At 36.3% G+C, this 15,692-nt stretch overlaps 1 protein-coding gene across 2 annotated transcripts in view; it reads left to right on the top strand.

The window, feature by feature from the left end:
• LOC124249823 (zinc finger protein 566) overlaps positions 1-15,692 on the top strand; it is a 28,731-nt gene extending 13,039 nt beyond the window's left edge. Inside the window, exons 3-5 of one of the 2 annotated variants that reach the window (XM_046681252.1) lie at positions 937-1,063; positions 1,364-1,462; positions 13,627-15,692. In XM_046681252.1, the coding sequence (XP_046537208.1) occupies positions 937-1,063; positions 1,364-1,462; positions 13,627-14,651 (1,251 nt within the window). In that variant the 3' untranslated portion in view covers positions 14,652-15,692. The remainder of the gene's footprint in view (positions 1-936; positions 1,064-1,363; positions 1,463-13,626) is intronic. The other variant, XM_046681253.1, reaches the window with a different exon arrangement.

Here is a 15,692-nt window from a genome sequence, read left to right as displayed (position 1 = left end):
GAATCACTGCCATGTGCCAGTCAAGATGTTTTCCATCTGGTCAAACACATGAGTTCCTTTTGAGCCTGGAGATTTCCGTCCCCATTGCTTTTTTCGCCCTGCTCCCATCTGGTCTGGTTACTCTCTAGGCCTGTCGCAGTTTTCCCAAGACTTTCCTTTTTTTGTTTTCCTGGGATTTTCCTCCACTGTTCTCCTGTTTTAATTCACCTATTTCTTGAATTCCATTGTCTTCCTCTTTTCTGGTTTATTCCTCCATTTTGGTGGAGCACATCTCTAGTAGTTTCCTAAGAAAATTGTGCTTATGTCCTTCTGTGTCTAGGAATGTCTTTTTTCAACCCTCACAACAGAATGATAGTTTGGTTATAGAATTCTAGATCAGAATTTCTTTTTTCCATCAGAATATTAAAGAATTGTTCTTATTTCTCGTTTTTAGTGCTAGTGTTGGGAACCCCATTGCCTCTCTGATTCTTGATGTCTTTTATGTGACCTACTCTCCTCTGGCTGCTTTTAATGTCTTCTCTTTATCCCTTATTCTGAAAGTTTACTTTTAGCTATTTGGGAAAAGAGGAGAGAGAAGAAGCTCACATGTTGATGATGTATTGTGTGACAAGTATTGTGCTAGGCATTTGTATATGCTATTTCATTTAATTGAGAAACTCCTATTAGCTGAATTTTGTACCTTCCCAGACTTCTTTGCATAATGGACATGTCCCACCCTACACAGGCAGTTTTGTCTGGAGGAAACAGTGACGTGGACGCATAGTCATTCAGTCATGCGTATTTGTTTACGGTCCTCCACTTGCATTCCAGACATTCAGTCCCACTCTGTATGCTTGCTGATTTTCACTTCCTCTGTCTTTATTTTTCTCTTCTCTCTTTCCTTCACAAAAGCACTTCTTTTTATTAATCAAGTCATATACATGGTTGTTGTTCCAGGAGTCAGTGATGTTCAGTGATGTGTCCATAGACTTCTCTCAGGAGGAGTGGGAATGCCTGAATGATGATCAGAGACAGTTATACAGAGATGTGATGTTGGAGAATTACAGCAACCTGGTTTCAATGGGTAAGGACATCTGTCCATAATCATTCAGATTCTGCCCCCAGAAGGTCTACTTCCTTCATTGTGAAATGCTCACCTACCTTGCAAATAACAAGCTGGATTTCTACATCCTGTTCCCAGAGGAATGTTTTTAATATTGCAGAATAGAAAGAGGAAGCTGCATTGAGTTATGTGTGAAGTTTCCAGTCCTCTATTGTTTCATAAATCTGTTATACCTTTCTTTGACTCTTTCTTAATGAAGGGACTGCATTTGAATTCTGGGACGTTCTCATCGTAAACTTGTCTCATTACTTCTTTTGCAAGCAGGACATTCTATTTCTAAACCAGATGTGATCTCCTTCTTGGAGCAGGGCAGGGAGCCCTGGTTGGTTCACAGAGAACTTACAAGAGGCCAATGGCCAGGTAAGTGAGGCCCAGCAGGTAACAACCGAGTTTGTCGGTGGAGACACTGCTCCTTTGAGATGCTGTCTGTAAAGCTCCTCTTAAAAGCATTAGGTCTGCTGTGCAAAAGTAAGCCTTTTCAGCACGCGCTTTCAAATGACCGGACTGTTTCCCCTCACTTAACATACTCTGCCTGCTCTTCTCCTCTTATACTTCTCTCCCAACTCTAACCAGCTGGTGCCCTCTTCACCCTCTCTAATGATATTCCTTTCTATCCATATTTTGGATCTAGGTCTTTATCAGCTTCTCATCTTTTTTTGTATTTAGTCTTTAAAAAGTATCACTGTCTCCTGAAACTTTCTTTTCTACACTGCCCAAGACCTATTTTCTTTAGAGTTTTTTAAATTTTTATTTATTTATTTATTTTGAGGAAGCCCTGAGCTAACTACTGCCAGTCCACCTCTTTTTGCTGAGGAAGACTGGCCCTGAGCTAACATCCATGCCCACCTTCCTCTACTTTATACGTGGGACACCTACCACAGCATGGCTTTTGCCAAGCAGTGTCATGTCCACACCCAGCATCTGAACTGGCAAACCCCGGGCCGCCGAGAAGTGGAATGTGCAAATTTAACCGCTGTGCCACCGGCCGGCCCCTAGAGTTCTTTTAGATACTGCAGTTGATACACTCATTGGTTCATTCATACTTATAATGAACATTTACTGATTTTCTCATGTATGTGAGGTACTCTGCAAGGTGCTGCAGAGATTAAAAAATGAATAAGCAGTTTCAGAATTTATAGCTTAATACAAGTACCAGAACATGTCTGTCTTTAGCTTCTATAAAGTAGAACCACCATAAGAGAGGATAAAATAGAGAGCTCAGCAGAAAGTGAGGGCTAAAGATGTGGAAGAGGACTTGATCCATGTAGAAGTCATAGGATGAGATTTGAGCCTGCATGTCATTGACTTTAGATAGAATGTTGGAAATAGAGTCTATGCCTTCCCTGAGAACTTAGAGCTGGCAAGGATAGAGAGATTTGATATGAAGGAGGGAAAACAGGACAGCACACACAATCATTCCTTCAGTATATATTTGTGTACTATTAGTACCTATTGTGTACTCAATAGTACCCAGCCCTGCTCTCAACACTGAGGTTACATCAGTGACTAGAACATGCGTATCTCTGTTCCCAGAGCTTACCCTCCAGTGCGGGGAGAGATACACAAATAAAGGAATATATGATATCAGGTAATAGTAAGTGCTAAAAAGAAAAACGGAAGAAAGGGGGTTGTGGGTGCTATTTTCTGTGGCATAGTAAGAGAAACTTTTTCCAGTAAGTTGGCATTGGGCTGAGACCTGAAGAAATACTGTAGTAAATCATTGTATGTGGTTACTGGGAGGAATAACATTCCAGAGAGAGAAAACCAAACATTCAAGGCTCCCTGGGGCAGGTGTGCATTGGCTGTGTTGGAAGAGCAGCCAGGAGGCCAGTGCTTCTTATATCCCAGTGGTTATTGTTCAGATATTTTCAGATAAATCCAAGGCCTTGTGTCATTTCACCTTTGTACAACCTCAATATGTAGTTCTAAAAAATATGGACATTTTCTCCCTTACATAATTTGAATGCCGTTACTGTCCCTAATAAATTTTACGATGATTTCTTGGCACACTGAATTGTGTTAGTGTCACTATATCGAGTCCTAGTGAGAGTGGACATTTTCACCTTAATGGTACTATTGTCTTTAATTTGTTCCCTACTATATTTTACACTTTTTATCTATTACTATCCTTATTTTTTCAGTCAGTTTTTATGGACTTTGTGAAATAAAAACATTTATCCATTTCCAGATGGTGTTTTTACTTTATAATTTTAGTTTTGATTAGCATCTTTAATATGTATGTTTTAATGTGTTTGTAGTCATTTTCTTTTTGGTTATTTTTATTTCTGATTTTAGAAAATTAACTGGCCTCTACAAAGTTTATAGATATTTAATTATGTTTTTCTTTTTCAATTTTCTGCAATTTGTTTTATAGAATTTAAATCCATTTTAAATTTCTTTTGCAGTGAGGTATAAATTGAGATTCCAAATCAATCCCCTACACACACACATCTTATTTGAGCACCATTTACTCAGCACCTGCTTATTTCATCGTTGTTTTATCTGCCTATTCAGTAATAAGTTCTGATTTATGTTAGTTTGTATTTCAGGGCCTCTTTTTCTGTTTCTTTGATCCATCTATCCTCCTGTGCCATCAGAGATAGATATGCCTAGCAGGCAGTTAAATTCTTCCTATTGGAAATTATCACATATACAGAAAAATAACAAGCTATAGGTAGATATTCAAACAATTAAGAAATGAACTCTCAGCGCCAGCCCCATGCCATAGTGGTTAAATTCATATGCTCTGCTTCGGCAGCCCGGGGTTTGCAGGTTCAGATCCCAGGCATGGACCTACATACCACTCATCGAGCCAAGGTGAGGCAGCATCCCACATACAAAATAGAGGAAGATTGGCATAGATGTTAGCTCAATGACAATCTTCCTTAAGCAAAAGGAGGAAGATTGGCAATGAATGTTGGCTCAGGGCCAATCTTCCTTACCCCCCCCAAAAAAAAGAAAGAAAGAAAGTGAACTCTCATGGAGCCATCACCCAGATCAACAACTACAGCACTACCAGCAGAGATCTTTGTGTCCACAATATCTGTGTGTCCCTTCATAGTTTTGCCACCTAAGAGTGGCACACACAACAATATAGTTTAGTTTTCCTTGAGTTTGAGTTTTATATGTATGGAATCATTCTATATATATTATTTTATGTTTTGCTTTTTTATTGAACATTTTGCTTTTAAGATTCATACCTACTATTGCTTGTAGTCAGAGCTGATTCATTCTATTGTATGAGTATATCACAGTTTGTTTATCAGTTGTACTGTTCATAGACAGTTGGATTTTTTCCAGTTTTTGACAGTTACAAACAGCTGCTATGAACATTTTCTTTGTTTTAGGACTAGGAGAGAAATGGGTGAATCATAAGATATCATATCTCCAGCTGCCTAATTTTCAACTTTTATTCTTTAATGACTATACTAGTTTACAATCCCACCAGCGGTATATGAGAGCTCCCATTCATGCGTATGCTTCCTAATGTGTGGTGTTGTCAAACTTTGATTTTTAGCAATAGGTGAGTGTACAATGATACTTCAGTGTGGTTTTAAGTTGCATTTTCCTTTTTACTGATGAGTTGGAACACATTTTCACATCATTATTGGTCTTTTGAAATTCTTCTTTAGTGAACTGCCTGTTCAAGGCTTTTCTCCCTGTTTTTCATTGGATTGTCTGTATTTTTCATAATGATGTGTGAGAGTTCTTTGTATATTTTGCTTATGAGTACATTCCATGTTTTAAAAATTGTAAATGTCTTCTCCCCACTCTGAATTGTCTTTTAGCTATCTTTATGGTTTCTTTTTATGAACAGAAGTTCTTAATTTCAGTCAAATTCATCAGTCTTGTCTTTTGTGCTTCATGCTTGTTGGGTCTTACGTAAGAAATTCTTCCTTGGCTTATTTTTGAATCTTATATAAACAAAATTGTACTATCTGTTCTTTTTTGTCCTGTTTAAGAAGTCTTTGCCTGCCATACGACCATGAAGATATTCTCCTGTTTTCTTCTTGATGAATGATTTCGTTCCTTTATAATCCTTTCTTCTAATGGGCTAAATTTTTACTGTGATGTATTCAGGTGTGGTTACCTTTATTCCCCCCATATTTTGCTTCTGGTAGTATTTTTCAATCTGAGGACTCGTATCTTTTTTTGGTGTTAGGAAATCATTGGCAGTCATCTCTTCAAATATTACTTTGCTACCATTTCCCGTTTTCTCTCTTAAGCTCCTATTAAACAGACATTAGAACGTCTGGATCATCTCCAAAGTCTCTTACTCTTCATCTGTTTTTCCACTTACACTGCCTTTGCTTAGAATTCCTTGGCTTCATTTATATTGCACTGTTCAACCTATCCATTAAGTTTTTTATTTTAAAAAAGTAGTATAGTTATTTATAAAATAGTATGTTTATGTAATAGGATGTGTATAGCAATTAACTTAGTAAAATTATAAGACAATAAATATAAATCTCTAGATTTGCATACACAGGAGACTTGCTAGGAAATAAACCAAGGAATATAATTGCTGGGTCTTGGCATACATACTTATTCAGCTTTACTAGGTAATGCCAAACTTTTCCAAGTGTTTGTATCACCATTTTTCCTATAATTGATATCGTAAGATGTTTTTCTTTCTTTCTTTCTTTTTTTTTTTTTTTGAGGGAGATTAGCCCTGAGCTATCATCTGCCACCAATCCTCTTCTTTTTGCTGAGGAAGACTGGCCCTGAGCTAAGATCTGTGCCCATCTTCCTCTGGTTTATATGTGGGACACCTGCCACAGCATGGCTTGACAAGCAGTGCGTAGGTCCGCACCCAGATCAAAACTGGCAAACCCCAGGCTGCCAAAGCAGAATGTGTGAATTAACCACTTGCGCCACCAGGCTGGCCCCAGATTTTTTTCGTTTTTTAACAGTCAGATTGATGAGTATAAAATCTTGTTTCATTGTTTTAAATTAAATTTTTCTGGTTATTGTTGGAGATGATTACCTTTCCATATGTTATTTGGCCATTAGATTGTCTCTTCTCTTGAATGCCGTATTGATCGTTGTTACATCAGGCTATTTGTCTGTTTCCTACGATTTGTAGGAATTCCTTATATATGTTCTAGGTACTAATTTTTGGTCAGAAATATTTTATAGACATCTTCTCCAGGTGTAGCTTCTTTATTCACTTTCTTTATGATATCTTTCGATGAACAGTAATTGTTTGTGTTAGTGTGGTTAAATTATATATTTAATGGTTAAAGTATATATAGTTTATAAAAAATTATACTTTTCCCTTGTATTCTTTACACCTTTGGAGTCTTAAGAAACCTTTCGCTAGCCCACTTTTCTCCTCTGTTTTCTTCCAAGCATTTTTCTGTTTTGACTTTCTTATTAAAGTCCTATTAACGTAACTGGAAATGATTTTCATAAATGGTATGAAATAGAGATCAATTGTAATTTTTTCCCATATAGAAAACAAGTGATCTTTGCCCCACTCAATGAAAAGTCCATCTGTTTTCCCCAGATCCACAATGTTCTTCTGTCATATATTAAAATTCCATGTATACATGGGTCTCTCTTGTCCCATTGGCCTTTTTATCTACTCTTGTCCTAATTACCCTTGCTTTTATAAGAAGTCTGGATCTCTGGTGGGACAGATCCCTCCAACTTTTTCTTCAGAAGTGTTTGGTTATACTTGTCTTGTTGGTCTTCCATATAAGTTTAAAAATTACATTAAGTAAACTTTCATTGAAAACGTTGTTTTTTCCAACATCTATTCATGATAAAAACTCTCAACAAATGGATATAGAGGGAATGTACCTCAACATAATAAAGACCATATATAACAAACCTACAGTTAATATACTCAATTCTGAGAAATTGAAAGCTTTTCCTCTAAGATCAGGAACAAGACAAGGATGCCCACTCTCACCATTTTTATTCAACATAGTACTGGGCGTCTTAACCTGAACAGATAGACAAGAAAAAGAAATAGAAGGCATATAAATTGGAAAGGAAGAGGTAAAACTGTCTGTATTTGCAGATGACATGATATTATATATAGAAAACCCTAAAGACTCTGCCAAAAAAACTGTTAGAATTAATAAATGAATTCAGTAAAGTTGCGGGATACAAAATCAATATACAAAAGTCAGTTATGTTTCTGTACACTAATAATGAACACTCAGAAATTAACAAAACAATGCCATTTACAATTGTATCAAAAATAATAAAGTAATTAGGAATAAATTTAACCAAGGAGATGAGAGACCTGTACACTGAAAACTATAAGACATTGATGAAAGAAAATGAAGACACAAATAACCAGAAAGATACTCCGTGCTCATAGATTGGAAGAATTAATATTGTTGAAATGTCCATACTACCCAAAGCAATCTAGATACAGTGCAATCTATATCAAAATTCCAGTGGCATCTTTCAGAGAAATAGAACGAACAATCCTAGAATTTGTATGGAAACCACAAAAGACTCCGAATAGCCAAAGCAATCTTGAGAAAGAAGAACAAAGCTGGAGGCATCATGCTTCCTGGTTTCAATCCATATAACAAAGCTACAGTAATCAAAACAGTATGGTATTGGCATAAAAACAGACACATAGATCAACAGAACAGAATAGAGAGCCCAGAAATAAACGTCTGTGATCAATTAATTTACAACAAAGGGGCCAAGAATATACAATGGAAAAGGACAGTCTCTTCCATAAATGGTATTGGAAAAGTGATACCATACAAAATAATGAAACTGGACCACTATCTTACACCATAGACAAAAATCAACTCAAAATGGATTAAAATCTTGAATGTAAGTCCTGAAACCATAAAAATCTGAAGAAGAAAACATAGGTGGTAAGCTCCTTGACATAGGTCTTGGCAGTGATTTTTTGGATTTGACACCAAAAGCAAAGGCAACACAAACAAAAACAAACAAGTGAGACTACATCAAACTAAAAAGCTTTTACACAGAAAAGGAAACCATCAACGCAATGAAAAGGCAACCTATGGAATAGGAAATATTTGCAAATCATATATCGTATTAGGGGATTAATATCCAAAATACATATGCAGAAGCCATGTAACTCAATAGCAAAAAAACCCCCAAACAACCCAATTTAAAAATAAAAGATATAAAAAGGAACATGGAAATTTTAGAACTAAAAAATACAGTGGCCAAAATTTTTAAAACTTATTGGATAGGCTCAGTTGAAAAATGGAGTTAGCAGAGGAAAATTAGTGAACTTGAAGGTAGATCAAAGGAAATTAGCCAATATGAATAACAGAAAAAATATTGAACACTTAAGAAGAATACAGACTCAAGTACATGTGGGACAAACCTTTAACATTTGTGTCACTGAAGACCCTGAAGGAGAGGAGAAAGTTCAGGACTGGAAAAAATATTTGAAGAAATAATGGTTTACCAAAGTTGGTGAAAGACAGAACATACCAATTCAAGAAATGCAGCCACCTCAAAGAGGATAAACCCAAAGAAATCCATACCCAGACACATCATCATCAAATTGCTGAAAATGGATGACAAAAAGAAGTAGACAGAACCATAGAAAAATAATGCGTTACTTGTAGGAAAAGAACATTTTGAATGGCTGGCTTTCTCTTCATAAACCATGGAGGCTAGAAAAAAGTGGAACAATATTTTATTATGCTAAAGAACTGTCAACGTGAAATTCTATATATCCAGCAAAAACCTATCAGGGATGAAGGCATAATTAAGAAAAGCAACATTGCAAGTGTGCATGGCAATTCAGACTGGCCTGGGAGTCCTTGTGACTCTAGGCAGTATTGGGGACAATGGCTAATGAGAGAGTCTGTATCTGTCTCAAAGGGGTAAGCACTTGGTAAGTCCAGGAGACAGCTGTCATATGTGATCACAAGCCCAGTGCTGCCAGATGATCCAGTCTTTCAAGGAAAGCCAGAAATTCAGATTAAAGCATTAAATCTCCTGATATCTATTTCCTATATAATTTTCCTTCTCCATGACTCTGGCACCATTTTTTTGGGGGGGGGGGGCGCGGAGTGACCATTTCCATCCTTTCTCCTCTGAGAATTGATTTTCAAGAGTTAATTCTAGTTTTAGTGATGATTGACTTTTCACTGTGGAATTTGAAGATTTGACTTACTTTATACCCTCTTTTCTCATCCTCCAAATAGAATAATCATAATTTTTAAGTTGTCGTTATTCAGTTCACTTAATCACTGTGTAAATAGTTTTCAGTACTGCACCCTGTAGTCACATTTCACTTATACTCCTTTTTCTTTTCCATACAGTTAATCCTTGCCTTAATTAAGAGTTTAGTTTTCTGTGCATCTGTCACTAATCTAACTCTTCAGACACATCAGGTAGCTGTGGTTTGTTTGTTTTTCCACTGAGACATCCCTCTAACCCTTTGTTCTTCTGCCCCAATTGAGACTGTTACACAGCTGTCATTTTAGAATTTCCATTCGTTATGGTCCCATGGATTCCCTTAGGATCATCCCATGGGTTCCCTTTACCTCTCGCCTTTGAATTCCTTTTGATTTCGTCTGTATTTGGATGCCTTGGATGCCTTTGTATACCCTGACTGCTGGATTTCTTGCCTTCCTCTTTCTTGGCTTTATTCCCTCATTATTTTGAAGCACGTCTTCCAAAAGCAACCAAGGAAAGAGAAGTAATGCAAGAGAAGTAATTAGAAAGTATATTTTGTGAATCTATGTCTGAAAATGTTTTCATTTCACCCTCTTATTTGATTGATAATTTGACAGGAGATGTAATTTTAGGTTGAAAAACTTACCGTCAAAATTTTGAAGGCATTGCTCCATGGATTTCTAAAATCGAAGTGTCCAGTGTTGTTGAGAAGTCCAAGGCCCATTAGAGTTCTTAATTCTTTTATGTGACCTATTTAATCTCTTTGGAAGCTTTTAAAATTTATTCTTTATTTATGACAGCTTTTAAAATGCATTCTTTATTTATGATGTTCTAATATTTCATGTTGAGGTATCATGGTGTTGATTTTCTTCTTTCGTTTGGCTGGGTGTGTACTGACACATTTGATTCTGGAAACTTAAAATCTCTGAAATTGTCTTGTGTAATTTTCTGGATCATTTGTTCCCCATCGTTTTCTCTATTCTCTATGTGTCAAACTTCGATTATTCACTTTTATATCCAGGGCCTGGAACCACATCTGACACGTATTAAGGACTCGTTAAACTTTTTGAATGATCAAACACTCATAATTCAGATCTTAGATTTCTTGTCCTAGCCCTAGAATTTCTTTTTTTTAATTTCTATTTTCCAGTTCTTTTTTTATGTTGTACCTTCTGTGAGATTTTTTTAAGTTCTAATTTTTGTATTAATTTTTATTAAAACTTTTTTTTTTTGACGTTTATTTTTCTGACATCATTCTCTTGTGGGATTGTTATATATTCTTTTTAGAAGCATTCTTCTTTTGAATTTTTTTTTTTAATTTTGTCCATTGTCTCTTTTTCCTGAGTTCTTTTCTCCTCTTTATTTTAATCATTTGTGTTTAAGATTTTCCTGAAATAGCTAGTGACTCAAGGCTCTCTGGTCATATAAAACTGTGGCATTAAAAAACTGATTTGAGCTTGTTTGTGTCTGAGGATGTGTAGATTTATTGGTGGTAGTCATTGTAATGATCTGCCTAGAATGGTTCATTGGCTGACACCACCTATCAGGTCTCTTCTCTTGGGCTGGTTTTCTCCAGAATGGAATCCTCTACTTTCTTTCTGGGAATTAATAAAATACGCTTGGCTACCAGATTCTGGGAGTTTACTGGGTGTAGTGGGCTAGGGAATCAGCCTGCTGTATAGGTAGGTTTGAGAATCTGAGATCTGTCTGTTTCCTACAGATTTTCAATTAATCTTCCTTTTTGCAGCCCCTCATGCACCCTGCTTTCAAAGGTACCTGATGATTGCAGTTGTTGAAAATATCTGAGATTCCACAGTAGAACCAATCTGAGACTTCAGTTTCAGTTTTTTTATCGTTGATACATCGTTTATTACTGTTCCATCTACTCTCTAGCTTCCAAAATTTTGTTGCTACTCTTTCCTCTCCCATTCTCTTTGTCCTCATGGAGTTTCTTCTTACCTTTAATCTCATTACTATCACTTCAGTGGGACTTCATGAAGGAGCAGTAATAAATGCATGTATTCAACGTGCCATGTTTGAAAAGAGTATGTCCTTTTTTTCTAAAGGAATTTTTTAGACATTTTTTATTAAGGAGTATACATTTAAACACTTGCTAATTGAATCAGTTGATAAATATTAGTTGATCTTCCAATATGTACCAGATACCGTGCTCAAAGTTGGATATGTGTCGATGAAGACAATGACATTCTCCTTGCCTTCATAGAACTTAAGACCTATTGAGGGGAAAAGATATTAAATGAACCTACATAAATATGTAATTACAAATTGTGAAAATCCTGTTAAGGAAGAGAACAGAGTGCTAAAAGAGTAATTATAAACAGAGTATAATTTGGTCATGGGATGAGAGAAGGCCTCAAAAAGTGTGACCTTTAAGTAGAGATTTGGAAAATAGGCAATGGTTATCAGGCCCAAAAATGAAAGAAAACACCTTCTAGACATAAGGGAAAGTACCTGCAAAGGCCTTAAAAGGGGCCAAGAGCTGGGAGCATTTGAAGAACCACAAAATAGGCCAGTGTGGATGCAGCTTAGAAACCAAAAGGGAGCATAGTGTGCAATTTGGTTGAGGAGGCAGACAGGAACCAGATCATTCAGAGTTTTGTAGACCATGTTCAGGAGTTTGGCTTTTATTGTAAGAGCCAATTGTATGGGAAAGCCCTGAAGGATTTTAAGCAGAGCAGTGGCAAGCTAATGTGATTGCAGTGACATGGATTCAAGATTGCAAACCTCAAGTAGAGAAACAGTAGGAGACTATTCCAATAGTTCAAAGGAGAGATGTTTTATATTAGATGTTGAAGTTAGAGGAAAGAGTCTCAAAATGTATTTAGCAGCAAGATTAGGCAGTACTTGCTGACTGATTATACAAGAGGAGGAAGATGATACTAAATCATTTTCACTCATTTGGCTTGAGGTTTTCCCTCTGTGTCCATTATGGGGTCTTCAAAGCACTTCACTTGCCTAATGTCCCCATTTCTGTGTAGACATTGTTCAATAATATTATCTCCCAAATACTAAACACTTCTACCAAATACTTTTCATATATTATTCTCAATCCTCACAATGATCATAAGAGTTACTTATTATTCCTGTTGTATAGACTGAGAATTGGGGGCTCAGAAAGATGAACTAATTTGCCCAAGAAAACAAAACTTGTAGTTAACTGATTTAGAGTTCAAAACGCATATAACTGAATCTTGTACCTCTGCTCTTGCAATAGTAATATACTGCCTCCCATTATATTCTCTCCCCTCCTCTTTGAACCGCAAATGCCCTCCCTGTCAGTTGGTCATCGCTAGTATAGTGCTTGTGCACTTAGTAAGTCCTCTTCTCTTTTCTTCTAAGATCACCATCACAGAATTCCAAGGCCAATTGTATTTTCATCCAACCCCAAACATGTACCATATCTAGCCACAAAAGAATCCTCCCTATCTGCCATGCTAGATTCATTGAACACTTGACTTTTCTTAAGCTTTTCTCTCATCTGGATTGCCACCCTGTTTCCTTATCATTTGTTAAAGAGACTCTGGGGCTCCAGTTACTGAATCCAGACCAATGCTGTCCCATAGAACTTTCAGCAATGATGGAAATATCCTATGTTTATGATTTCCAGTATGGGAGCCACTAGCCACATTTGCCTGTTGAACACTAGAAACCTAGATAGTGCCACTGAGGAACTGAATTTGAATTTTTACTTAATTTTAATTATGTTAAATTTAAATAGATATATATGCTTATTGGCTACTGTAATGGACAACACAGATTTAAGCAGGGGCTGGCAAACTTTTTCTTAAAGGGCCAGATAGTAATTATATTAAGTTTGCAGTCAGTGTGGTCTCTTTTTCAACTACTCATTTCTCCCATTGTAGCTCAAAAGCAGCTATAGATAATACATAAATGAATAAGTGTGGCTGTGTTCCAGTAAAACTTTACTTATAAAAAGTGTTGCAGGGCTGCAGGCCATAGTTTGTCAACCACTGGGAATTTTCTCTTAGACATATTCATTTAATCCTGACAACAACCCTGTTAAGTAGGTATGATCATTTCCCTTATTTTACAGTTCATGCTATGGGATACTCTTATATATGTGTGCATATGCTGTGAGATTTTGTGTGCGTGTGTGTATTTATGATTAGAGTCCTCTTATAACAAGGGAGATAAGACTAAGGTGTCTGTATATTTAGCCTATAGCAATGTTTGGAAACCAGTGGCTGGCTTACTGCCCTCATCCTACTGTGTGATCTCTTTTCACTCTTCTTTTCTCATCTATTTTTTAAAAATTCTGTTTAATTCTCCCATTTTTATTGAACTTTTACTTTTCCCAAACAAGAAAAAATATGAATGATTGCTTTTGTTTTTTCTTTCAGTCCTCCAATCAAGATGTGAGACCAAGAAATTATTTCTGAAGAAGGAAATTAATGAAGTAGAGTCAGCCCAGTGGGAGATAATGGAAAGACTTACAAGATGTGACCTTCAGTGCTCTAGTTTCAGAGATGATTGGGAATGTAATGGCCAGTTTGAGAAGCAACATCGTTCTCAAAAGGGACATTTCAGTCAACTGATATTCACCCATGAAGGCACGCCCACTTTCAGTCAGCATCCATCGTTTACATTACAGCAAATCATTAATAATAAAGAGAAATACTGTGCAACTAAGGAATATAGGAAAACCTTTAGACATGACTCACAACTTACTACAGATCAGATAATTCATACCGTTGAGAAACCCTATGAATGTAAGGAATGTGGAAAGGCCTTTAGACATCCCTCAAGACTCAGTCATCATCAAAAAATTCATACCGGCAAGAAACCCTTTGAATGTAAGGAATGTGGGAAAACCTTTATTTGTGGCTCAGACCTTACTCGACATCACAGAATTCACACTGGTGAGAAACCCTATGAATGTAAGGAATGTGGGAAGGCCTTTAGTAGTGGCTCAAACTTCACTCGACATCAGAGAATTCACACTGGTGAGAAGCCCTATGAATGTAAAGAATGTGGGAAGGCCTTTAGTAGTGGCTCAAACTTTACTCAACATCAGAGAATCCATACAGGAGAGAAACCCTATGAATGTAAGGAATGTGGCAATGCCTTTAGTCAGAGCTCACAACTTATTAAACATCAGAGAATCCATACGGGGGAGAAACCCTATGAATGTAAGGAATGTGAAAAGGCTTTTCGTTCTGGTTCAGACCTTACCCGACATCAGAGAATTCATACTGGTGAGAAGCCCTATGAATGTAAGATATGTGGGAAAGCCTATTCTCAGAGTTCACAACTTATTAGTCATCACAGAATTCATACTGGTGAGAAACCCTATGAATACAGGGAATGTGGGAAGACCTTTAATTATAGCTCACAACTTATTCAACATCAGAATTTGTACTGGTGATAAACCATAGAATGTATGAAATGTGTGGGAAGGCTTTTAATTACAGCTCAAAACTATTCAACATCAAAGAAATTTATCTTGATAATAATCCCTCTAAATAGAATAATGTAGAAACATCTTATTTGTTGACTACAGCTTATTCAGCCCGAGGAAAATCATGTAGAAGAATCACCCTATGAGTAGGATACATTTTGGAAGCCCTTTAATAAAAGCTCATTTTTCTCTTGACATGAGATAATTCGATCTAGCAAATACTAAAATGACAGCACTTTTGACACCTTTCTAACCTTATCTTAAACATCAGAGAGTCCATGCTGAAATATAATCCTGTCATTTTCATTTTATTTTTTCCCCTAACTTGTCTATAGTTGTTATATTTTTAATACGTCTTAGATTTTTATGACTGTAAAATCCATCTGTTTACATCATGGTTTGTAAAATGTCTTTATTTTAAAAATACCTTTAATACCTGAGAGAAGTGACCTCTTTATTTTTGAAAATGGCGTATTTTTGCTCTTTACAAAATTTAGGCTTTCTTATTGTAAAAACTTTCATGAACAACTTTGAGTAAATAGAGACCCTTTAGTAGCTCCATGGTGTTTCCTTGTGTTGCTGTAATCTCATTTAACAAATCCCTATTGATAGACATTGTAGTTTCCTTCAGAATTTTTGCCATTATACACAGTGCCCTGGTGGGCATTCGCCCTAGGCATATCTCTGTATCATGTCTTCTCTTTTAATTGCAGAAATAATGCATGAATATGTTTTCCTTATAAAAGATTTAAACATTACAAATAAGGCAGACATACCCTTTGACCACCATCCTTGTACCCATTCTCCTTTCCTGAAGGAGTGATTATTTGTTTAATATTTATCCTTTTTGAGCATTTTTCTATGTTTTTATATATATATATGTCTTGGTAGAAATTATAAAGTGGGGATAATTATAATACCTACCTCATAATTTGGTGTGAGTATCAAATAAATTAAGACACATAAGTGCTTAGAATTGTGCCTGTCATATAATAAATAGATACTCCC

This window comes from Equus quagga, chromosome 13 (assembly GCF_021613505.1).
Source record: "Equus quagga isolate Etosha38 chromosome 13, UCLA_HA_Equagga_1.0, whole genome shotgun sequence".
In the NCBI taxonomy this organism is placed as follows: Eukaryota; Metazoa; Chordata; class Mammalia; order Perissodactyla; family Equidae; genus Equus; species Equus quagga.
The sequence above is the reverse complement of the archived record's forward strand: the minus strand, read 5'-3'. Positions and strand labels throughout refer to the sequence as shown.